The sequence below is a fragment of the Bombus flavifrons genome, chromosome 15, assembly GCF_040668555.2.
Source record: "Bombus flavifrons isolate JBK064 chromosome 15, iyBomFlav1_principal, whole genome shotgun sequence".
NCBI lineage: Eukaryota > Metazoa > Arthropoda > Insecta > Hymenoptera > Apidae > Bombus > Bombus flavifrons.
In genome coordinates this window covers 2,651,624-2,675,113 of record NC_138456.1, presented here as the reverse complement: position 1 = coordinate 2,675,113, position 23,490 = coordinate 2,651,624, and the positions used below count along the sequence as shown (strand labels likewise).

General features: G+C 35.3%; 7 protein-coding genes and 1 long non-coding RNA gene across 8 annotated transcripts; 5 read left to right on the top strand and 3 right to left on the bottom strand.

The window, feature by feature from the left end:
* The first annotated feature begins 830 nt into the window (after positions 1-830).
* Zpr1 (zinc finger protein Zpr1) lies at positions 831-2,768 on the top strand. The gene is made up of 3 exons (XM_069128661.1): positions 831-1,188; positions 1,266-1,944; positions 2,081-2,768. Exons 1-3 carry the CDS (start codon positions 1,063-1,065, stop codon positions 2,614-2,616), a joined length of 1,341 nt encoding a protein of 446 aa, XP_068984762.1. The 5' UTR covers positions 831-1,062; the 3' UTR covers positions 2,617-2,768.
* Positions 2,769-2,801: 33 nt separating this feature from the next.
* Positions 2,802-3,633, bottom strand: LOC138187762 (dynein axonemal light chain 1). The gene is made up of 3 exons (XM_069128895.1): positions 3,604-3,633; positions 3,273-3,421; positions 2,802-3,204 (listed from the first exon to the last, which is right to left on the bottom strand). The coding sequence occupies exons 1-3, from the start codon at positions 3,631-3,633 to the stop codon at positions 2,811-2,813; spliced, it is 573 nt and encodes a 190-aa protein (XP_068984996.1). The 3' UTR covers positions 2,802-2,810.
* Positions 3,634-3,843: 210 nt separating this feature from the next.
* LOC138187761 (sideroflexin-2-like) lies at positions 3,844-4,750 on the top strand. Its single transcript, XM_069128894.1, has 4 exons — positions 3,844-4,001; positions 4,060-4,230; positions 4,329-4,521; positions 4,598-4,750. Exons 1-4 carry the CDS (start codon positions 3,844-3,846, stop codon positions 4,748-4,750), a joined length of 675 nt encoding a protein of 224 aa, XP_068984995.1.
* Positions 4,751-4,819: 69 nt separating this feature from the next.
* Positions 4,820-5,173, top strand: LOC138187668 (uncharacterized). The gene is made up of 3 exons (XR_011175236.1): positions 4,820-4,891; positions 4,965-5,012; positions 5,082-5,173. It is a non-coding gene; the product is annotated as an uncharacterized LOC138187668 (long non-coding RNA).
* Positions 5,174-5,221: 48 nt separating this feature from the next.
* Positions 5,222-6,772, bottom strand: Tfb4 (transcription factor B4). The gene is made up of 6 exons (XM_069128663.1): positions 6,586-6,772; positions 5,959-6,455; positions 5,765-5,887; positions 5,561-5,696; positions 5,445-5,481; positions 5,222-5,370 (listed from the first exon to the last, which is right to left on the bottom strand). Exons 1-6 carry the CDS (start codon positions 6,593-6,595, stop codon positions 5,295-5,297), a joined length of 879 nt encoding a protein of 292 aa, XP_068984764.1. The 5' UTR covers positions 6,596-6,772; the 3' UTR covers positions 5,222-5,294.
* Positions 6,773-7,163: 391 nt separating this feature from the next.
* On the top strand, positions 7,164-9,397 carry Mdh2 (malate dehydrogenase 2). The gene is made up of 5 exons (XM_069128662.1): positions 7,164-7,355; positions 7,743-7,958; positions 8,036-8,308; positions 8,567-8,896; positions 8,974-9,397. The coding sequence occupies exons 1-5, from the start codon at positions 7,281-7,283 to the stop codon at positions 9,100-9,102; spliced, it is 1,023 nt and encodes a 340-aa protein (XP_068984763.1). The 5' UTR covers positions 7,164-7,280; the 3' UTR covers positions 9,103-9,397.
* Positions 9,398-9,569: 172 nt separating this feature from the next.
* On the top strand, positions 9,570-14,892 carry LOC138187662 (uncharacterized). The gene is made up of 5 exons (XM_069128660.1): positions 9,570-11,136; positions 11,449-11,574; positions 11,634-11,789; positions 12,070-12,546; positions 13,184-14,892. The coding sequence occupies exons 1-5, from the start codon at positions 9,778-9,780 to the stop codon at positions 13,526-13,528; spliced, it is 2,463 nt and encodes an 820-aa protein (XP_068984761.1). The 5' UTR covers positions 9,570-9,777; the 3' UTR covers positions 13,529-14,892.
* Positions 13,866-23,448, bottom strand: 14-3-3epsilon (tyrosine 3-monooxygenase/tryptophan 5-monooxygenase activation protein epsilon). Its single transcript, XM_069128665.1, has 4 exons — positions 23,306-23,448; positions 20,169-20,475; positions 18,263-18,606; positions 13,866-17,535 (listed from the first exon to the last, which is right to left on the bottom strand). The coding sequence occupies exons 1-4, from the start codon at positions 23,367-23,369 to the stop codon at positions 17,480-17,482; spliced, it is 771 nt and encodes a 256-aa protein (XP_068984766.1). The 5' UTR covers positions 23,370-23,448; the 3' UTR covers positions 13,866-17,479.
* Positions 23,449-23,490: the final 42 nt, after the last annotated feature.

The following is a 23,490-nucleotide window of genomic DNA, read 5'->3' as shown; positions in this document are numbered from 1 at the left end:
TTGTACTTTCAGCCGGCGATTCGCGCCACTCACTGAGAACGCTTAAGCTTACAACTTTTCCCTAGTTCTTCGCTTCAGAAACTTCTTTTTATATGCTCCTTTTATTTCAGCAAAAGAATTCTCGCCGTTATTCGAATTATCCGCACGTAACACGTGCTAATTAAATATTTCATGAGTACTACGAGTTAACGTTACAGGGATCCGATAATTTGTAACGCGCCTCTGCTATGTTCTACGATAACACAGGTTATAGTATTATTAATATGTATACGATACACCATTGAAAGAATCATTATTACAAATAGCAATTTTGAACTTTATTATGTTGAGAACTGTTGAAATTGAAAGTGTGATTTTACAGGAAAATAAAAATTATTTCCATTATCTTACCTGATAAATTGTAAAATTGTTATTCAAAGTATGAAATCCGAGATTTAATTGTACCGTTTTAAATGCATTCAAAATGACATGCGTGAAGTTGCTGCTGATATTTATAAATACAAAAATTGTGCGGCATCTCGAGACATTTCCTTATGTTTCATTTTAAACAAAGAAATAATTCGCTATTGATCATACAAAGCGCTACTTTAAAATTGAGTACTTTATTAATAGCTTTGCATATTAAATTATATGTTTTCAATAAAAATTTTGTAGTACTTTATGCAAGCAATAGATAATAATTTCTGTATAATTTTCAATATTTTAGATTCTTCGTATAATTATCGTAATTATGAAAATAATACGTAAAATAATTTTTAAATTACGTACTTCTATTATATTTAAACATCTTAGTGATTTCATGACTTTCAATTGGCTACGCTCCTTCATATAGGGGACCCTAGATTAAACTAAATAATTTGCACATGTTAATTTATTTTGATCACTATGTTTTCTAAGGGTTTAAAAAATAGTAATTTGAGCTTACAAAATTGTATTTAGCAGGCAAACGTACAATAAGAAAGCGTAAAAGCATTGATCAGCGTATATCGATAATCTAACTCAATTTTACCTAAAATAGATTTTTTACATAAATCTGGTGTATACATTCTATATAACCAAAATATGGCAGTAGATCAAAAACAAAGTACTGAAGCAAAAGCAAAACCAATATTTCGTGATTTGTCGGCTGAAGATCCCGAGCCAGAAACAACAGAGATAGAGAGTCTCTGTATGAATTGCGAAAAAAATGTATGGTAACGTAAATTTACAATTAAAAACAAAATACCTCTGACTCATCTAACCAATATACTATTTTGTAAATACAGGGTGTTACTAGATTACTCTTGACAAAGATTCCGCATTACAAAGATATTGTGGTGATGTCCTTTGATTGCGAACACTGTGGCTTCCAAAATAATGAGATACAAAATAGTGGAAAAATTGCAGACAAGGGAATTAGGATAACGCTGCAAGTTAAAACTCCTAGGGATCTGAATCGGCAAATAGTTAAATCAGACTACACTAGTGTAAAAATTCCATCCTTGGACTTTGAGATTCCATCTAGATCACAAAAAGGAGAGATTACGACAATTGAGGGAATAATAGAAAGAACTATTGTGGGATTGGAGCAAGATCAGCCTGGAAGGAGACAAAAATGTCCAGATGCTGCGTCCCAAATTGACCACTTTCTTGAGAAGATAAGGAAGCTTAAATCTTTAGAGAAGCCCTTTACTATAATATTTGAAGATATATCAGGCGAATGTCATGTAGAGAATCCAAAAGCCATGTTAAAAGACGAAGGATGTACTACAGTGCAGTTTAAAAGAACAACGGAGCAAGATCATATTTTAGGAATCTACTCGGAAAATGATACAGATGATACTTTGTTAAAACCTATACAAGAAGGAGAATATCCTTTGGAACAAATTGAAGGAGAAGTACTTTCTTTCAGAACAAATTGTCCAGAGTGTAATTTTCCATGTGAAACCAACATGAAATTAACCAGTATCCTTTTCATATTACTTAACATTACAATATACTTTCTAAATTAGTTTACAGTTACTAGTACTCGCTTTTGTTTTGTCACGTATAATTTCATTTTCAGAAAAAAAAAAGACTTTATCTTTAACTCAATGTATAGAAATTCCACATTTTAAGGAAGTTGTAATTATGGCAACGGTTTGCGAGTCTTGCGGACACAGAACGAACGAAGTCAAGAGCGGAGGTGGTATCGAACCCACGGGAGTGAAAATAGAAGTCACAGTTATAGGAAGAGAGGACTTTAGCCGTGACTTGTTGAAATCCGAAACTTGCCATATGGAAATACCCGAATTGGAGTTGGAAATCGGTCCCGCTGCCTTAGGTGGACGTTTCACTACAGTAGAAGGCATTTTAGTAGCAATAAAAGAGCAATTATCATCATCGACAGCTTTCAGCGGTGATAGTAGCGATCCAGAAACTGTTAAACGGATGGAAGCCTTCATATCTCACTTAAATGAGGTTTTGGAAGGGAAACAAAAGATCACGCTTGTATTAGATGATCCAGCAGGCAATAGTTACATTCAGAGCCTGTCAGATGAAGGTTTAGATAGCGGTTTAAAAATCATTAAATATGAAAGAAGTTTCGATCAGAACGAAGAACTGGGGTTGAACGATATGAAAGTCGAAGACTATTAATCGTTCATCGCGAAGATTCACGAAATAAGGCAATGCCGATAATGTCAATATAATGTATTATATTTGAACGTGAAAAGAAAATGTATTATAAATGTACACTATACTGTGTAAATATACATTTTGCAATTTTATTGCAAAATTTTTTATCGAGACTCAAATTTCTATCTTCATTCCGTGTAATGATTAAGAGATAATTATACAACCGGTATAGCATCAAGTTTCTTTAGTTTTGGAAGTCTTCTGGTTGCCTGACTACGCCAAGATTCCGTGTCCATATTTTCACAAATAGGATTATTAATAAACAATAAATCTTCGAGATTCGGTATTTCTTGTAGACGATTAAACTCCGCCCAGTCTTTTACCAAATTATTTGACATGTAAAGTACTTTCAGCGCTTTTAATACGTTAACACCTTTAATTTTTTCGATCTGATTATATGAAATCCATAATTCTTCTAAATGTTCTCCAACTGCTTCCAATCCGGAGAACGTCTTAAGATTGTTACGGCTCAGAGATAGAATTTTTAAATTCTTTAAAGAATTGATACCAGTAATTTTCTCTATCATATTCGTTGAGAGAGATAATTTCCTAGAAAACAGTAAAAGTTGTTGACTTCAATATTTTTATGAAAAACATTGTGAAAAAATATAACAAACTCGACGGCGGTAAGTGCCGCTAAATTATTATCCATTCTCTCAATCGGAGGCCATTGAAAAGACAAAATGATTTCTTTCTGTTCGCTGGCGATCAAACCAGTTTTTTCTTCCCACCGTTGAATAGCGTCTTTACATGTTGTTGCTTTAGCCTATGTAAAACGTACATTATAGATTTTTAGAAAAAATAAAGAATGCAATATCGTAAAAAAGCGAGTACCATGATTTATAGATCCATTCCTATTATATTAACCAGAGGGAACTTTTATAAATGTTATGTTGTTAAAGTATTAACAATGTATAAACGTAATTACTTCTGGTTAACTTCACTCACTGCACAAAAATGGCAATTCATTAATTTCATAGTCTTAATTTTCTCTTTACAGTATTACATCATTCTTTCCTATTATTATATTTTTGGAACTCAAAATTAATAAAAATTTCAGTACAAAATAAAAGCATGAAACGTAAACAGAAATTGTAGTTAATGACCAATTGACAAATATAAATTTGTCATCATTAATAATGCCGTACAAAATCAACTGAAAGGTATACTTTAATTTGTAATAAGACGATGAACGTCAGCGAAAGAATCGATATTGATAAACCATTATGGGATCAGTCTACGTATATTGGTAGACTGAAACATTTCGCTTTTATTACTGATTGCCGTATGATTTTTGTGAACGATCAGAAGTTAAGAGAAGCTAGACAATTCTGTGATGATTACAAGTAGGTAAATTTTAATTGCTCAGTCACTTTAAAATTTCAAATGATTCACTTTTGTCAGAAGAGGCAATATACCTCCTGGAACACGAATGTCCGATGTTATTCGTGCAAAACAACTCAGAGACGGTGCATTTCATCCAGAAACTGGTGAATTAATACCCGTTGTTACTAGATTGTCCTTTCAAATGCCTACTTCGGTTATACTTACGGCGTCTATGTTAGCGTGTCAAAAGTAAGTTTATAAGAACTTTTATCTTACAAAAACATAATACTTTTTTTTAACAAAAGATTTAATAAATCCTCCCAGTAATTATTATATTCTATTACTAGAAGTACCCTTGCTATAATAATAATTCAAGCAGTACATCAAATACATAATGCTATTGTAAATGACGTGTACAAAAGTAAGCTAAATGGCGATGATAAAAGTGTAAAAAAAGCTTATTTATGTGCAGTTGCAACAGGCTCTATCATGACTATTTGTTGCAAAAGAATATTGGCTCAAAAATCATATACTTTTACTGTTAGTTGCTTGTTGCTTCTTTATACTTTTTAGCGTCTTACATTATACTTTCTCTTATACTTTTCTGTCATCAGAGGTGTTTGCCATTTTGTGCAGTGACTACTGGTCACATAATAAATTTGCCAGTCATACGTTACAAAGAGATCACAACAGGAATTCCAATATACATAAAAGACAAAACAGAACCTTTCATGAAATCAAAAGTAGCAGCTGTGAAGAGTATTTGTGAATGTTTAGTCTCAAGAATAGCTATGTCCATACCATGCTTTCTTCTCATTCCAATCATCACTCAGAAACTTATGCCCTATTGTTTCTCTCGGCATCGACCATGGATCTTAATTCCAATTCAAACTGGTTTATGTGCTATAGGGTAATTTCTCAACTTTAATTTCATTGGTCTTTCATTCTAATCGTTTCTTATTAGATGTGATTTATTTTTATAGCTGCATATTTGCAATTCCGTCCGCCCTTGCGATTTTCCCCGAACGAAAGTAAGAAATTTTATATCTTATTTCTTGTTCATATGCGAAAACACGCAATAATGCATTTTAATTGTTAAGCTCTATGAGTCCGATATTGATGAAGTTGTATCCATCCGAATATGAAGAGTTTAAGGAACATGCAAAAGAACATATGGATAAAGTGTATTATAATAAAGGTCTATAACATGTCCATTCGCGCCTTTTTTTGATTTTGTTAGTAAATAACGTGTAATGTTTTTATAATGAAAAAATAGATGTATTTTAATAAAAAATCACTATCGCTAAATACAATTAATGTACTATATCTACATTCTTTTTCTTTTTTTTCATTTTCATAGGAATAGGTCCTGGTATTTTGAACACTGTGCTGTAAGAAAGAGAAAGAAATGAAACACAAATTAAAACTGTTATGATAAATTGAAAAATTATTAGAATACTTACTGACAGGTTGTGCATATTGGACTAAATTTACAAAATACTGGAAAAATATTTGTTTTATTTATTATTTTTTGCATAGACCTATATTAAAATAGATTTTATTTTTACGTTTGTCTTACTTGATAAACATATGGAGCATACATAGCCAATATCAATTAGTTCTTGGTGACAAAAGCATGCTGCTCTATAATCTACTTTCACAGGTGGTGGAAGTACTAACTTTGATCTAACGTTTGGGTCTGGTAAAAATATCCACTGAAATATGATTATAGACAAATAAAGTATTTGCCAACAAATAACTAAATTATTTTTTTTCTTCTTACCAATAAATACTGTAATAATCCATTAAGTTGGGGCACTTTTAGATAATTCCCACCAGTAATATCACAGCCTTGTTGAAGTAAAGTCAATTCTTGATCTAAACTGCATACATCCAATATTATTCCCTATTTATTCAACAAAGATATTAAGTCAAGTTAGAGTCACGTGGATATTAAAATACAAAAGTATGACAAACCATTTTTTGGGCAGTGAAGAATATGTTCATGTAATTCATATATTGTGTTGCTGAATCATTACTAGCTGTGATCACAAGGATTCTGGAATATATTTTTTCACTAGCAACTTTCTCCCTTTCTAACCTTGCAACATAACACAATGCCATAGTCAATGCTCCGGATATAAGACTTTCTCCATTTAATGGTTTGTCCATGGAAATTTCATTGATAACTTGTTGCAACTGTTGCCTTACGGTGCGTTCAATCATGGTAAACTTTTCGTATTGTCCGTCAATTTGTCTAATTTCTAGTGGTTTTTCACAAGGATATAAGAATTTTGCTCCATGACTATGACATGCTATCACGGCAAGTTGATTATTAGATGATTGCATTAAATGAGCATTCGCAAAAACAATAGTAGAGTCCAAGCATTGCGTCAATATCTTTGTTTCCTGTTTTATAATTCTTTGCACAGGGTTTACGTCTAATACAACTATTAATAAACTTGTTTCTATTTCTAAAATAAATAGGACAATTGTATTTACATAATAAAATTATAAAAATAATTTGTACATTTCAATAAAATAACTTTGATGAAGGAAAACATATATTACAGCTTTTTCATAGATTAGATAACCTCTACGTACCATTTGACATCTTGAATTAATGCAATTGTTTGATGTAAACATAAATTTAACTTGCTGAAAACATATTTCTACAAATTTATCACCTTTCTCTTCTAATATTAAATTTTAGTAGCTTAAATTTCAGAAAATAAACGTTCAACCCTTCCTGTACGTATTGTCGAGTTTGCAAGAACCGAACTACTAACTAGCGTTACCACAGAAATATTCTGGAAGATTCAAATATGTCTAATTTTTCAAATATAATCAAAATACAGATAAAATATTCTACTTCAAATTAATTAATTTTTCTTTTATATTTAATAATGAATTGAAAATGCAGTTTTAAAAAATACTTAAAAGTAATAAAACAAATATCATATTTTAACAAATATAACAAAACAAAAAGTCACTAAAATATTTTATTTTTGAAAGATAAGGCGATACAATTGTTAAAGCTATAGTAAATTGCAATTTACATAATGATTTTTTAAAGAATTGGCGCGCAAATATTCCCGACTTGCGCAAATTGTTCACATGAAACTACGCATGCTCATATACATATTTCAAGATAATAGATTGACGATTGGACGAAGTGAAACAAGTGTGAAATGGCATTGAGGCTATTGAGGTCATCGGAGGAGTGTCTTTGAAAGGTTATTGAGTTTTGTCTGAAATTTGAAATCAGCCGCATTTGTGATCACGAAGTCACAGAGAACATGTTGCCACGATACCTAAAACCTGTGTTAAACGTTGCTCAACAAGGAGCAAAGCGATTATCCACCAGCGCCAGAGTAAGTCTTAAATAGCAATCGAAACCTCTATTAAGCATCATATTGGCCAAGTAGTTTACTCTACTTTGTACCTCTATCATGTGCTTAATTCTTTATCAAACTCAGAATTACAACAATGCTTATCGATCATATCACTTAAAATACACGTGAAGTACATTAGTTATGCAACTGTGAACATCATTGAAACGATTGAATGTCATTTGATTCTTAAAATATGTATTCAATATGTATATAATATATAAATTTCTCTGTAAATCTTTTGTGTGAAATTACAGTTATGGTATTTTTTAGAAAGTAAACTATCGTAAAATAATTTCACGATTACGCATGCGTATATGCCTTATATCTCTGTTTCTCTCTAATCTTTTTCGGGATATTTCGTTACAGTGCAACGCCAAGGTCGCGGTTTTGGGAGCAAGCGGAGGAATTGGACAGCCGCTATCGTTACTTCTCAAAGAATCATGCCTTATAAGCGAATTATCGTTGTATGATATCGTGCACACGCCAGGTGTCGCCGCTGATTTATCGCACATAAATACTCCATCCAAAGTAAAAGGATACACTGGTCCAGATGAACTGAAAGATTGTGTTAAAGGAGCACAGGTGTCTATTTTATTCAATGCATTCGAAATATTTACAAGGCATTAAAAATTTTTGTTCATTGTGTAATGTCTTTGTAGCTGGTCATTATTCCTGCTGGTGTTCCACGTAAACCTGGAATGACCAGAGATGACCTCTTTGACACAAATGCTTCGATAGTGAGAGATCTTACTAAGGCTATAGCAGAAGCATCCCCAAAAGCTATCATTGCCATTATTTCAAATCCAGTCAATAGCACTGTGCCTATCGCCAGTGAAGTCTTGAAGAAAGCTGGTGTTTATGACCCCAATAGAGTATTTGGTGTAACTACTCTTGATATTGTTAGAGCAAACACCTTTGTCGCAGAAGCCAAGGTTCGTAAGAAATATAATACTAAATGAATCTTACATAATGTGTAAATTTGGGATTTTTATGCATTTATGGGAAATTTAAAAATTCATAGAATGCATATAATATGAAAAAGTATGTAAAATAGCCAAAGTACAGTTACACTGTTTAATAAGTGAAATATATCTCTGTTTTGGTTCCATTTTTGTTACTGCGTTTACAGAAGTATGAATGACATGCTAACATCTACAAAGTATATATAATGTCAATTATATTATTTTCAGGGCCTTGACCCACAAAAAGTAAATGTGCCCGTTATCGGTGGTCACAGTGGTGTCACTATTATTCCATTGATTTCACAAACCAATCCCTCAGTTTCTTTCCCAGAAGATAAACTGAAGGCTCTCACTACCAGAATTCAGGAAGCTGGTACAGAGGTCGTTAAAGCCAAGGCTGGCACAGGTTCTGCGACGCTTTCAATGGCGTATGCTGGCGCTCGATTTGGTCTCTCTGTACTCAGAGCGCTTAACGGAGAACAGGGTATCGTAGAATGCACTTACGTTAAATCAGACGTCTGCGACACCAAGTACTTCGCAACACCGTGTCTCTTGGGTGTAAGTATAATTATTAAGCAATAATGTATTTTAATATTTAAGTGTATTTAAGTAATAATATTTCTATCAAATTTCAGAAAAACGGACTCGAAAAGAATCTTGGTATCGACAAACTTAGCGAATTTGAGAAGAAACTGCTAGATGCAGCGATCCCAGAGCTTAAGAAAAACGTTAAAAAGGGAGAGGATTTCGTGGCCAAGAAATGAATATCGTCATTTTGCTCATATAATTGTTAATGAACTAAATAGCGAGTCATAAATTTGTCAAATGAGACTCGACTGTATTCAGTAATGATTATAAAGCAGATTCGCGTTGTACGCGAAAAAGGAATTTTAATAAAAGGAAAAGGTGGATCCTTTGCCAATAAGTAGACATATACCTCGTTTTAAACGAAGTGGAATTTTAAAACACGAAGTGTTCTAATTTTAACATAAACGTATACAATTGTAATTAAAGATAAACTTTGTTAATTACAAAATAAATCTTCTTTTAAGTGAAAAACAGCCCTCATCGATCTTCTTTATATTTTATCATTTTATTAACTTTATAGAAAACAATAGCACATAAACGATACAAATTTAGGGAATTATATGGTCAGGCAAATTACCTATTATACTATTTCTTCTATTAGAATCAAAACAAATATAAATAGATAACCTTTAGTACAATGTCATTAGTGTATCAAATAAATAGAACAGTTTCATATTCGTTCGGTAGATCAACGAAAGCAGTTTAAAAATTCGTGATCCATATCGTGCAAATCAACTTCTCAAAAGAGTCTGCGTGAACTTACTTTCAAAATGTTGATACCTTCTTGACTAATCATTCATGAGCCCTTGGACTCGCATAAACATCAAACAGCAGTTTAAGAGGAAACCACAATGACAAAGAGGAAAGCTTACAAACAATCTCGACGTAAGCAATGTCTTCATCAATCCCAGGAAAGTTTATTACAAAAATCAGATACCTCTGACGAGGTCGATTGCGTGCAACACAAATGTACTCCATTCAAGAAAAGGTCGAAGTCCACTGAACGACTTTTGCATCAGAGATCCCCAGAATCTGTGCTCTTTGAATCCGATCAACCTGATTTGTCATGCTATGACGATTTAAGTCCAGAAATCGTGCCCACATTTCGTCAAATAAAATTAGATCTAAATGAATTAGACAAAAATGAGAAAGAAAAAGAAGTTGAACAAAAGGGACCAGAATTAATCGAAATAAAACAGGTAAAAGATTTATTTAAGCAGAATATCGACAAGTCTACAGAAAAATGCTTTCCATTGGACAAAACTTTATCAATGAACGATGAAATAAAATTAGAAATGAATGACTGCCAGTCTCTGCAGGAGGAAAAATCTTTTTCAAGGACTAGACTCGACGTTTATAGTTGCAATAACCAACTTTGTTCCTCGAAATCGGTTTACAATCTTCCTTGCGACTATACATCAGAACTAATACCACAATTTGCTAACTTTAATTCAGAATCAGAACCTCAAAATGGATACCACAATTTTTTTGATGAATTTCAAACTACAATCTCTGCTTGCGAGTCTGTGGGTCGATATGAAGAAAAATGGGACGGACGGAATCGAGATACGAGATATGAAATAGTAAATGAGAAGAGCTCGCTGAATTCGGCTGGAAATAAATTTATTAGTAATTGGAGCGAGTGTAGACGAATTCTTTCGAATTTACGGCACTTGAATAGTTTAAAGGTTCGAACGGGGAATCAAGAATTTTTTGGGAATCTTTTACCAAAATATAAGAAATGTGACGAAACAAGATTACTGCAGATGAGCCCGTTTTCTTATAATACACCATCTTCGGAAGAAAATTCAGACGAACGAACGAATAAGCGTACTTTTGTAGATGAAACTGACAAGATCGATAATAAAGTCGATGACATACGAGATTATAGGAAAGTAGAGAGTAATACGAGAATTAGAGGTCATTCGTATACTCCTTGCAGTGGCTCTCCACCACCTGCCAAAAGATGTCGAACCACGCTGAAATTTGACGATGAAGAAGATATGGAGAGGTTAGAGAAACCTGTTGCTACTAACATGGTTACTAATTTATTACCAATGGAGAAAAAAAATGTTCAGAAACATCTTTGTCCTAACCCGACAATAACGAAGACGCCTTGGAGCGCTGACAGCTCTGAATCTCCCACCACTTTAATTTTGGATCTTCCGGCTGTGTCTAATTCTAATGGATGCAACAGATGTCTCGAAGATGTAATTTTTTTATCACTAAATTACGAATTTTTATGATTTATGAAAAATTTAAAAATTCAGGATACCGTATATAATATGCAAAAATATTCACAGCTTAGATATAGTAGGTATTTAGCAGTCGAAACAAATCTCTGACAAAGTTTCTTATTTTTATTTTCAACTTATGTTCATAAAAATATGAATTTGCATAAATATTCGCAATCTATTCATTACGTTGTTTTTTAAATTTCTTAAATTCCAATAGGTGGATATTTATGAATTGTTTATACATGAAAATGATAAAAAATATGATTGTAATGTAATCATTTGCAGCTCACATGCGCCAGCTTCCATGAAAACAAAAAGTTTCAAAGATTTCGTTCAGTCAAGAAACCCATCGCTAAAATCGTTCTGTTCTGCGTCTGGATGATAAAAAGAATAACGACTGTGTTGAAAGAGGCAAGTGTGCTTACGTAATAAGCAATCTATATCTATCATCTGGTTAATAATTATTTCAGAGTTACGAAAACTTCAAAGCCGCTACAACATCAACATCAACGAGGCGGCAAATAGAGGAGCTCAGTCAAATCATGATAAAGTTACGCTCGGAGAACGAGCAGGTGATCAACATATTCCTGGACAAAGTTACTCGTTTGTCTGACCAAATTACCCAGGTACATTATCCACTAAATTACGACAACTATTTATAACTCAAATCTATCTCGATACAAAAAAATGTTATCGAGCAAAATGTTAAAAGGCTTTAAGAATACAAAATAGAGTATAAAGTATCATAGCGGTGAGAAACGTTTATACGTTCCTCCTTAAAACGAAAAATTGAAAAGAGTACGTATACGCGTCTTGGCATAAATAGCTACCCTTTATTTGCAATTCTCCGCATTCTACGACAGCCGCGTATTAAATGAGTCTTATTAGCATATCTTTTTATCGTAGGTGCGTGCAAGCAACGTAAGTGCCATCGGTGCTTTAACCGCAGAGGTTAGCGGCATGCAAGACATCATCAAGAAGTTGGCCAGTGGTAACGAAACTTTGATGCAGGAACTACAAAGATTGCAGCAAGCGTTGGAGAATACGCGAACAAAATCTCCAAAAAAATCTCCGTCGCCTCCACCACCGATACCATCAGTTTCACTATCATCTACCCCGTTTGCTGTTTTTCCTCCACCTCCTCCGCCTCCCCCTCCTCCCCCGCCTCCTCCAGCACCTCCTTTGCCATTTTTGCCTCCACCAGCTCCTGCACTTCCGCCAGCACAGTCGCCGGCGCAGCCGATTACACCGATCACCCCGAACAACGGCAGAAGCGTCAGGATGCCCTCGAGAAAGTGTTCAACACCGCTGTTTAATAGGCCAGCTATAACCGTCGAGGATTTGCTGAAGGTGACCCTAAAAAAAGCACCGCAGAACGTTAAGGTAAATCCGAGGATTGTTACACGCCGCTCCGTTAATTGGAGTATATGAACAAGTGGTGTGGAGAACTCTGTCCTTTCGAAGCTAGACCTTGCTATAGTTCGGAGGATTAGTCGGCTTTCAGTTAGAAAAGTCGCTTAAGTTGTCGTGACAGAATTACTGTTCTTTATCTTTCGCGAATTGGGTTTTACGTATTTGATCGTAGATTATTGTTGGTTAATATCCAAGAAAAGTTGCGCTCAATAGCGGATAAAAGAAAAATTAAATATAAATGATGCAAAAAATACCATAACTGTATAAAACAGAATTGTATTTTAGAGTAGCGAATATACGTTCGCTTGGAAGTTCGTTGAAGTATTTTAAATACTCCAGTAGATCTAACCACTCGTTAAAGCGGCACAATTTTCAGTCTAGTTAATTGTTCCTCGACCCTCGTTGCTATTCGACCGGACACTTGAGGGGTTATTTAAAAATCCCAAGGTGATCTTTACATGTTTGAAAAATAAAACGCGGATTTTCTCGAGAAATCTCCACGCAATTATACATCCCCCAGATATTACAATGAACTACTTATGCAAAAATTATACAAAATACATTTATCAAAGACTTAGAATATACGAAGGATAAATTTTAATTTCAGGAGAACAGAAGAAACACAATACCAGGACCAAAGGGGCCAGTGGTTTCCTTAGACATGCTACGTAGCGTAAAATTAAAATCTGCCAGGCGCAGAACAAGCGATCAGATGTCAAGATCTCCGAGGAGCGGACGAATACTTAAAACGCGAACAGCACCGAGCCTCAGCTTGTCTCCGATCATGAAGGGCACAGATAACTCGTTGAGTCGAATTCTGAAGCAGGTGGATATTAATAAACGGCCACGACGTCTGTTGACGAACTCGTCGAGTTTTCGCGAGAACATTATCGGAAAAGATAATCAGTCGCAAAAAGTGGAAGCCAGTGGTTCGCGATCGATGATTGTGTAAGCGCGTTACAGTTGATAATCATGGATTAAAGGAATCTCACGCGGTCAATGCAAGAGATATGTATACAATATTAGCAAATTAAATTATTCCGTGATTAAGTAATCGATATACAACAGATTGGGTCACCTAATATATAAAGAACATGTTTGTTTGTGATATCTGAGGATTTAATGTATGCCGAGTGTTCTCTTATAGCATCGTAACTTAACAAAAATGTAGAACATAAGACGATGGTATTTTACAGCGTGTAATTAAGATAGTTGTATTCCACACCCTGTAATAATGCCTGTCTCTAATTGCTACCGGCATTGGATTCGTTTATATATATATATATATATTTTCTTTTTATGTATTAAATTATGATTCTGTGACGTTCATTAGAATTGTTATTGAAGATCCTGGTTTCAGGTGACTCCCTCTGAACCGATGACACATGACGCGATACAGACAATATTTTATATATTTAATTATAATTTTTAACAGTGACGCGTATGTTGATATTTAGTAATATATATTAATAAAGATCCGAAGAAACGATTAGAGAGTTGTAATTACTTTATTTGTAGCTTTCACGTGTGTGTGTGGTTTTACAGAAAAAGGTCGTATCCGGTGTAATCGCATTGATTGTAATAATAGTTAGTAGTAGTAATAGTACAGAGCGTGAGAACGCATACGAATCCGAAAAAAGAAACGACAGATTTAGTTCTCCTCCAAATGACGATAAATTTCGATATCCAGGTCTAATTATTCGCTCTCGTGAACTGGGTTAGCGACAAGATGGAATGATCCGAAGATAATTATAAGAAGAAATAGAAAGAGATACACAACTAATGTTTAGAATACAGAGATAAGAGCAAATATATTACATCTAGAAAGATGGAACAATAGATGTGTAATGTGGTATGTGTTATTTCCTTTTTACCGTCTTTCTCTTCCGTGTTTTTTCTTTTTTTATAAAAATTGACTAAGCACGCACAACGATAATGAATAAAGGATAAAAGCGGTCTCAATCGATACACCGATCATCTATTATTCGTCCCTAATAATCCTACAGTGAAACTCAGGTGGTATCAATGCCTACCTACGATTTTATTTTATTTTAGCCGAGAACACTACATTTACGTTTTTTGTTTTTTTATTAATTTCATTATGAATCACACGCTACATCGTCGACGATAATAATAATGTTATCGCGTTTGGCTACTCATCTTGTTTTTAATCCATCGTGTAAGCAAGTAATTGGATGAGGTATCTCACAGTTTATCGTCGTTTGGAATTCAATTTATGCCACATTCAACTGCCACTGACAAGTTTTCTTTACTGTACCTTAAAATTTTGCTTTTTCTTTTTTTTTTTTTTTTTTTTTTTCAAAGATTTATCGCTCGTACGCGTGGTATGTTATGCACGTATTACGTATATTTTACGTAAACTATATATATATATATAATATATATTATATGCAATTCTTATCCAATGATTCCGATATTTTCTTTGCTCCTCCACTGTTCTTTATTCTTCCCTTCTTACGGTTCCATTACCTTTCATGGTGTGTTTCTCACGCGATTATCAAAATTACTTTCGGGATGGTGATTTCTTTTTTGCTTTTTATTCCACGATACGCTCTAAACTGTTCGTTTCTCTCCACATTATCGCTTGAACGATTCGCGTCGATTAAATTCTTGTTCTTTCTTTTTCTTTCAATACCTTAATTTTATGATCTTAAGATTACTCGCATATACTTACTTACGGTGCCGTTGATATTACTTTGAGTTATTCTTTGTAACGTTACTTTATAACATGATTATCAATTTGTATCGTGTTATTAATACCTAAATACAGGGGCACGATGTACACCAAAAAATTTCTAGGCAGAGTTCTCGATTTTTCAGTTTTCATTTAGCGCGTTCCCTTCGGCTTCTGTTTCTCTCTTCAGGTATACACCTCGCTTTTTTGCTGCACGCTTACACGAACGTCATCGACATTTTCTCGATCGCGAGAGAAAACTGCACGGATTGAAGGTTTTTTTCTACATGTAACACAGTGACGGTCAGAAACATATTTGTTACGACTGAGATATGCAAGCACGCAACTTTGCACATGTAACTTCTTTGCATCTTTGAATCATCAAGCAAGACGTTACTATTCTTGAACACAGAAACATTGCACTTAAAGGATCGTTTTACAACGCTGACATAACAAATTTTCGACCGACACTATTTACCTTGACAAACAAATAATTCTACTGTTGTATCGCTAAGCTTACCTCGATTAAGATGCGCAAACAAATTCTTCGCGTAAAGACTAATGAAGTCCGTCTAACGTTTTATCATTGGAATGTTTCCCGGCTGTTTTTTAATATATATATTTCTTTTTCTCGTAAGCGAAAATCGACGAAATGGTTCATCGATAAAAAGGTGAATGGACGCACGGCTAAGATCAACTAAGATACAGTGGAATCGAGGACAGTGATAATAGCAAAAGTGAGCGCGGGTGAAGAACGAGTCGGGATACAATCGTTTATTCTGTAATTCGTTATACCACAGTGATCGTTATAGTTTACAGAGGGGGGCGTATGAAAAAGTACAACCACAATTACAGACTAGCTAGATAGCTACTTGTTTCCTGCTATTTCCTGTCTGTGAAACGTAATTTGCCCATTCTTTCTCTTCTTCGTGTTAAAAATTCATCTACCGTGATTTCTTTGTTTTCAACCCTCCTCTCGACGACCAGAGTGCTCTTTCGTCGTGATGGAGTACGACTGATTGGAGTATGAAAGAACACGTCGAGAATAGTGTACATTTTGTTTCTCACTCACAATTAAAAGAATTTGTTGTTCTCGATTTTAACATGAAATTTGATTCTGCGAAAGCCAGACTTAAGACAGACTGATGTTATTGCATTTTGTTAAGTACGTCGCTTTCGCGGTAAGCGCATGTTCTTAAATCATATTTAAAAGTGACTACACGAGAGAACCCATGCTCGAAATCTATATGGTGTATGAAATTACTTGGTTTGCAAACCGGGACACTTCGTCGGAAGTACATTCATAATATCTTATACAGAAAGCAGAGATGAAGGCGCGTGGTTCTATTTTGACTGTTTTCTTAGCCAACACATCGATCAACCACGTATCTCCAACTCTGGAGGAGACGCGTTTATCCCTTAGATAAACAGATGATTTACACTCGATTTACACGCATACATTAATAATAACGTTATTTATTATAGTATGCGAGAGTAATGATGCGCGCAGTAAAAAAGCGGGGAAGAGGACGAGGAGGAGATTGGGGATGGGTGAAAACAAACGAACACAATATGCACTTAGATCGACGTCGAGCCATTAACATGTTTCGTTATTGGTGAAACGTTATGGGTGGGGGATAATGCTATTCGTTCTCACTCACTGAAACCAACAAAAATGAGAGTTTATTCCGACTGGGTTAGCGCATATTCTTCTCTCTTTTTGTTTCTTTCATTTCATGTTCTTCCTCTTTGTTGTTTTGTTTAATTAATATAGATGAATATATGCGCATAACGTCAGTCGGCGCCAACTCAACATTCTCGACATCGTCCATTGAAAAAGACAGCATTTTTGTTTCTTCTCAATACGTAAAGAAGGCAAAGAATAGTGCCACTCTAAATGCTCTTGCAGTCTCTCTATTTACCGCAGAGTGTACGTCCTTTTTTACGTTGTTACTTTTCTGCGCGCTCCTTAATTCAATGTGTGTATGTTATTTCGAATGATTTTTTTTCATTTTTGTTTGTATTTTTTTTTTTGGAGTAACCGTACGTGCGTGCTTAGGGTCACGCAATGGCTAAACATCTCCCCTTCCCACCCCGAACTGCCACCTGCTGAATTGTTTTCTTTTGCTTACAAGTTATTAAGAGTTTTTTGCTTTCTTGTGTTTTTTCAGTTTTATATGCGCAAGATAACACTCACTACAGTTAGAGTTACGATACGTCCTGATCTTCCACATCTTGCAACTGCTCCTTCTGTTCGCCCTCCCCTGCGCAACACAAGAAGAAAATTCGTTAATAAACATATTCCACTTCAATCACGATAAAATATTGGTTGTATAACCCAGTAGGGTAGGGTCGGCTCAACTACTAATCAAAAACTGGGTGTGAGTTATTTTGACCCTAACCTGCTAATTGTAGGATCTAAATGGTTAAGGAGAAAAAAGGAGAAGGATCGATCGGATTGCTCACCAGGTGACTTTATAATGCAAGGGCGTATTGGACAGAATATGCCTGAATTCAAACGTTGGTGGAAACAGCCGCAGCCTCGTTTTCGCGATCAGCCTCGAACTCTAAATCACAGACTAATCATTCTAATAGCCCATCACCCATACACATATGATTTCAATAATTAAATTAAAAGTCATAATACAGAGTCATTTGCGATCAATGGATTAGTAACGTAATACAAAATTTGGAGCTTCTAAAGAAGCTTTATCATCTCAATATCATCTTTTCTTCAAGCGTCGAAGCTTTCAATTGCATTACTTTTATATCATTCTGCATAAAATATAAATTTTATCATGTAATAAATCAACCTACTCTTCCTACACGAGTCTGTTGTTTTATGAAAAATCTAATATAACGAGAAGATTTTATCGCGCTGCTGCAATACATATTATTGATCGTGCGACGTCGCTTCTACAGCCTGGTGTAGTGGTGGTGAACATTTTAAACGCAACGAGAGGTTTTTTTTTCACGAAAAGATATACTAACCGTCTCCTTGCATATCCGACGTCCAGAGAGTAAGATTGTCCCTGAGAAGCTGCATGATGAGGGTAGAATCTTTGTAACTCTCCTCGGACAACGTGTCTAGTTCCGCGATCGCGTCGTCAAAGGCAGCTTTCGCGAGACGACATGCTCTGTCGGGACTATTGAGGATCTCATAATAGAACACGGAGAAGTTGAGCGCCAATCCTAAGCGGATGGGATGAGTCGGTGGAAGGTCGGTCATGGCGGTGTCGCTCGCCGCTTTGTAAGCGACCAGAGAGTTCTCTGCCGCTTCCTTCCTGTCGTTGCCGACGGCGAACTCGGCAAGGTAACGGTGATAATCGCCCTTCCTACAAAAACAAAAGAGTGGAAATTTAAACCTGGTCAACTTTTATTATAAAAAAATTAAAAATTAAATATCAAGACGACAGTAGATGATAAGCCACATTTTCTATCTTTTTATACAAGTTTTGTACAAAAAGAATTTTGAAACAATTCAGTTATGTTGTCAATTAATTCTATTTTATCAAAATTATATCTTTATATGGTCTTGCAGGTACGTGTGGGATTTTTCATTTACTTTAAAATTTCCAAAATAGTGTTTGTCTTAATAATTATACCTTTCGCTTCTAAAAAATATTGCCAACTTATCAGCTATTTTTAACAGATTTACGTCTTTGAATAGACAATAGGTTGTTTCCATCTTCAGTTTTATCATATTAAAATCCTCCCGTTTAATTCTAAAGTGATATTAAAATCAGAAAATCAACAAAAAAATACTTATTACATTTAGCTCTTGTGGTTTCCATATATATATATATATGTCGTGCTAATCTTCAGTTATAATCTGTTACTAGAATACATAGAGTATAATTTTTTAAAAGATTATGATCTCGTAAAAATGTCTCAGCCTTGTTAAGAATTTCCCTCGCTAGTTTCTTTCATTCATGCCCGGCATATTTTATACAACATACGTGTATGTTATTAATATTCATTGTAACATTAAGTTTAATGAGCTGCGGCGCAGATGTTCGTAAAAGTACTGATTATTTGTAATTAAATCGTGCGAATCACGCACAATACATAAGGATGGTGAAATCGACGAGCTAATTTCATATATTAGATAAAAGATTTCCAAGAGACTACTGTACACAAATATTCTTTACTATTAATACAGTAAAATCAAATCTCTAGCTTATTCATAAGTCATAGTCGTTAAGTAACGAGTATCGTACCGTCATTTAATTATCGAAACAGTAGCTGAAAGTTTTAGAAAATAATATACCTCAAAAATCAGTGACCGAAACGGAAAGTTCTTCCGTGTTACTCGTTACTTCTTAATTTAAACTGCCTCGCTCTCCAGAATCTTGAATGCTATCTTAAAAAACCAACTCTCTTTTTGACTTTACAATATAACTCCAACGATTTCACAATCGATGACATTCAACGTACAAATTAATTCGAATGTTCTGGTCAATACTCTTTTGGCCTTAATTCAATTTGATACATATATTAGGTCGTCCGAAAAGTTTCTTTCGTTTTATAAGGAAATAATGGATGCATAACATTTTTCGTTTTATATTATTTTATCGAATTACGTATGATCCATTTTGTTTTATCAAAATAAAGATCACAACGTTCGACAAATTAGGTTTCATGTTTGTATAAAGATGCATCGTTGTAAAAGACGTGTCTGTAAAAGAAAGACGCTTTTCGGACAACCTAATATATATATAGTAATTGTTTCGTAATAGCACGTGTAACATACCTCTAATTAAATAATTAAAACACGAGGAACTTTAAATTTTCCAATATATGTATCTTGAAAACTAAGAAAATGTTAGACAGAACATTCTTGTAAGGATACAAAGCAAAAATGGAGTTCCCAGTTTAAGGTCAGCAGTTTTCTTACATTTTGTAATAGAAGACTTTCGACTCTCCAGTAGACGCACATGGGAGCAGATGTTTGTCCAAAACTCCGAGGATATCAGCGCAGATGTCTTTCAGTTCCTTTTCGACCTGAGATCGGTACTGGCGGATCATCTCCAGCTTTCTCTCGGCGCCTTTGTTCTCCTCCTTTTGTTCAATGCTAGATATTATTCTCCAAGACGCCCTTCTCGCACCGATCACATTTTTGTAGGCGACAGAAAGGAGATTCCTCTCCTCGACGGTCAGCTCCACGTCCAGCGAGGCAACCTTCTTCATCGCCTCGACCATTTCTGCAAAATCACGCCGGCGTCGCCGTCGACGAAAGTGTCATTAAATTGAAATTTTTTAAATTTCTAAGGAATAAAGGATAAGCAACAGTAATAAATATAAAGAATAACAAAGAATTGTAGATAAGATAAGAAATTAATATAGATAAGATAAACATCTTTTTTAAACTAATATTTTACAAATAGATTTCAAAAGATATTTTTTCAAATAATAATGTTTTGTTGAAGTGATGAAAATTAAGATGAAAGAATGTATGTTCGATGTTTTGTGAAGAATGTATGCTACATGCAATCATGGGAAATTAATGAATCGGAAATGATTTATTGATTATTAATAAGTGGTTACCCTGTGTGTAAATATATTATTAGTTGCATCTGAGATATTAGAGAGGCTCTGCGCGAGAAAGAGGATAAAGTGGCGCACAAGCATATATTAACCTGCTGCCCCTTGAACTTTGCAAGGAAGTTGGTTAGCATTATGTATTTATTATCTATAGATACATAATGTTCGAGAATAATGATATCGATCTGGGTACACGTACTTTTGTCTGCGTCTCATTATTCACATCACTTGCAGAAAATAAATCTGATTAACGATACGTTTACAGTATCATCTATCATTTGAAAAGTGGACATCAATTTTGATACGTCAATGCGTTGTTGCATCTTATATTCAAGCGACATTAAAATCTGTGGTTCCGCGATAGGATCGATAGCTGGTTGTAAAAGTTATTACGGGAGCATGCAATAAGCGGAGAACTGATTAAAGACGATGATGGATACGGATTCCTACTTCCGGAATACAAAATACAATTCAAAATCTTTCAAATTCTTTACGATAACTCTATTCATAAAAAAAAAGAAAAGAAATGGATGCCCTTAGAATAATCAATTATTATCATTGAAGTAACATAATTCATCGACCATTAAATGTATAAATATTTAAATTACAGAGAAGATTAATCTATATCCTCTCTTTATTATCGGCCGGCTAAGATCAACAGAGGTTTCATGATGACATTTATGAGAAGAGATCAGGCTCAAGTTCATGATGGTTCCGGACGGCAAGAATTACTGTGAACATGGTATACCCGGTGACGGAGGTGTACAGAAACGTAGGATAGCTAGTACAGATCAATACTTTCCTTCTGCTATGGCCCCTCTTTTCCCCCACTCTGCCCGCATATCTCACCCCTTCCCGTTCTCACCCTCCACTCGTAATCTCGCCCGTCGTCCTTTCCTCTCCCTTCTCTATCCCCCTCCGGTGTCTTGCTCTCGCTCAACCCTCAAATTTGCCCACCGCCCTTCCTTCTCCTCATCCCGGGAGAGACGCAATAGCTCCTCTCCCTTCTACCCTGTCATTCTTCACGCTTAGCGGCCGTTTCAGCCAGGGATCTCCTACATGCCAGTATTTCTACCCTTTAATATGCCTGTCTCGATTAACGTGTTCACGCGGTGACGAAAACGGCGAAATTATGAAAAGCAGCTTTATAGAATAAATGAAAACGCTATTCCCTTTGTCCGCGTCGTTAGCTCGTTCCTTTCTTCATTTTCGACCCTAAAAAGGTGTAACATGGTTTCTAGTAATTTTTAGTTTACTAAAGTAGAATATATAGGATGAGTTTAGGTATGAGATTGCTAGAATGTGTATCTATGAAGAATTTATTGGAAGGATTTTCTTTAGTAAAGAACTTTCGAAAAAAAAAATGTTACAATTCACTAGCAGACACATTCGGATACGTTTGTTCCTAAAATGAAACTAGTTTACGAGAAATGTGAGAAACCAAATGGTTGCAAGAAATTTATATGTAGATACATTGTACTTCCGCAAAATGTCAAACGCGTGTGCTTGATTTGCAGACTCGATAACATCCCACGAGACAAAGCGGTATTTAGTAAAATACATCTAGGGAGAAATGCAAAACGAGAGAGGTTTGTAAAACGAAGAGATTTGACGGTTCCCCCTACTACCGCAACGAGTGACCCCACTACGAGTTGCTTTCGCCAGAAGCGATGTAAAAATTTCTACAATCGAAATTATTACCTTACTGCGTAGATACTACGTAATAAGAAATGATACACAAGAAAATTAAATATAGAGGAAAAGCTACGAAGCTACAATTTTCCGAAGGTGTTATCGTTGATTCCATAGATCGGTCGGTCGATCGACTAAATGATTTCTCTCGGCTTTCAAGGCCAAATGCCACGAGCAGAGCACGCGTTACTACGTGTCTAAGGAGTAACCCGGCAGCGATTGGTAAGTATCGTGCCGTGTCTATGCGTCATACACGTCGGTGAAGGACCGACTTGTCTCGTTATCTTGCGAGGGACCCCGTAAAGTAATGAACACAGCACGCCTAGCAACGCTGTCTCGGCGTTAGCTAACTTGTTTCGACGAAACCAATATAACCCAAAAACGACGAAACTTTTTTCATGCCTTCTTGCCCGATCCTTCGAAAGAGCTCTGGATAACTTGAGTATCTTGACAGATTCTAACGAGCCTCAAACTCAGTGACAGAGAATCTAAGAACAAACCTACCCTTTAATAAAAAAAAAAAGACACCGGTTACGAACCGGCAACTTGGCCAACACCGTGTATGGATTAGTCATATTTGACGTTTCACAGGTTTTTGACAGATCCAATGAGACATGATCCCAGTTCGAGGTTCTCGATTCTCAGAAGAGGATCGTTACATATCCGATGAAATCGTACAGCAGGCACGTCACGAGGGCGGTGCTACCTCCTTTCTCTTTGTGGCAGTGCTTTGTGGTCGATTTCGTGGATTTCATTTTGGCGCAGGCCGGGTCCTTTTCCCGGAAAATATGTACTCACCGTCGTAGCGTTCCGCTTGCTCAGCCAATTTCGCTTTATAAACGTTGTCCTCCCGTTCCGACATCTTGGATGCTTGTGGATTTCACGGGTAGACGAAAGGTTTCAGGGAAATCGCACCAAATACTCGTTTCACCGAAATACGTACACCTCGTCGTACAGCCACTCGCAAGCTCACTGACCAAGAT

What these genes read in the sequence shown, in the direction of transcription:
- Zpr1 (XM_069128661.1), top strand. Translation starts at nt 1,063, where the DNA reads ATGGCAGTAGATCAAAAACAAAGTACTGAAGCAAAAGCAAAACCAATA. An exon ending in GTATGAATTGCGAAAAAAAT is followed by an intron (nt 1,189 to 1,265) that starts GTATGGTAACGT and finishes TTGTAAATACAG; the next exon opens with GGTGTTACTAGATTACTCTT. An exon ending in AACCAACATGAAATTAACCA is followed by an intron (nt 1,945 to 2,080) that starts GTATCCTTTTCA and finishes CTCAATGTATAG; the next exon opens with AAATTCCACATTTTAAGGAA.
- LOC138187762 (XM_069128895.1), bottom strand. Translation starts at nt 3,633, where the DNA reads ATGAAATTAATGAATTGCCATTTTTGTGCA. An exon ending in TGAATTGCCATTTTTGTGCA is followed by an intron (nt 3,422 to 3,603) that starts GTGAGTGAAGTT and finishes CGTTTTACATAG; the next exon opens with GCTAAAGCAACAACATGTAA. An exon ending in GCGGCACTTACCGCCGTCGA is followed by an intron (nt 3,205 to 3,272) that starts GTTTGTTATATT and finishes ACTGTTTTCTAG; the next exon opens with GAAATTATCTCTCTCAACGA.
- LOC138187761 (XM_069128894.1), top strand. Translation starts at nt 3,844, where the DNA reads ATGAACGTCAGCGAAAGAATCGATATTGATAAACCATTATGGGATCAG. An exon ending in TCTATGTTAGCGTGTCAAAA is followed by an intron (nt 4,231 to 4,328) that starts GTAAGTTTATAA and finishes TTCTATTACTAG; the next exon opens with AAGTACCCTTGCTATAATAA. An exon ending in AAAAATCATATACTTTTACT is followed by an intron (nt 4,522 to 4,597) that starts GTTAGTTGCTTG and finishes CTGTCATCAGAG; the next exon opens with GTGTTTGCCATTTTGTGCAG.
- Tfb4 (XM_069128663.1), bottom strand. An exon ending in ATGCTCCATATGTTTATCAA is followed by an intron (nt 5,482 to 5,560) that starts GTAAGACAAACG and finishes ATATTTTTCCAG; the next exon opens with TATTTTGTAAATTTAGTCCA. An exon ending in CCAATATGCACAACCTGTCA is followed by an intron (nt 5,371 to 5,444) that starts GTAAGTATTCTA and finishes TCTTTCTTACAG; the next exon opens with CACAGTGTTCAAAATACCAG.
- Mdh2 (XM_069128662.1), top strand. Translation starts at nt 7,281, where the DNA reads ATGTTGCCACGATACCTAAAACCTGTGTTAAACGTTGCTCAACAAGGA. An exon ending in ATTGTGTTAAAGGAGCACAG is followed by an intron (nt 7,959 to 8,035) that starts GTGTCTATTTTA and finishes ATGTCTTTGTAG; the next exon opens with CTGGTCATTATTCCTGCTGG. An exon ending in CAACACCGTGTCTCTTGGGT is followed by an intron (nt 8,897 to 8,973) that starts GTAAGTATAATT and finishes ATCAAATTTCAG; the next exon opens with AAAAACGGACTCGAAAAGAA.
- LOC138187662 (XM_069128660.1), top strand. Translation starts at nt 9,778, where the DNA reads ATGACAAAGAGGAAAGCTTACAAACAATCTCGACGTAAGCAATGTCTT. An exon ending in TAACGACTGTGTTGAAAGAG is followed by an intron (nt 11,575 to 11,633) that starts GCAAGTGTGCTT and finishes TAATTATTTCAG; the next exon opens with AGTTACGAAAACTTCAAAGC. An exon ending in AAGCACCGCAGAACGTTAAG is followed by an intron (nt 12,547 to 13,183) that starts GTAAATCCGAGG and finishes TTTTAATTTCAG; the next exon opens with GAGAACAGAAGAAACACAAT.
- 14-3-3epsilon (XM_069128665.1), bottom strand. Translation starts at nt 23,369, where the DNA reads ATGTCGGAACGGGAGGACAACGTTTATAAAGCGAAATTGGCTGAGCAA. An exon ending in GCAAGCGGAACGCTACGACG is followed by an intron (nt 20,476 to 23,305) that starts GTGAGTACATAT and finishes GTGATTTTGCAG; the next exon opens with AAATGGTCGAGGCGATGAAG. An exon ending in AAAGTCTTCTATTACAAAAT is followed by an intron (nt 18,607 to 20,168) that starts GTAAGAAAACTG and finishes TTGTTTTTGTAG; the next exon opens with GAAGGGCGATTATCACCGTT.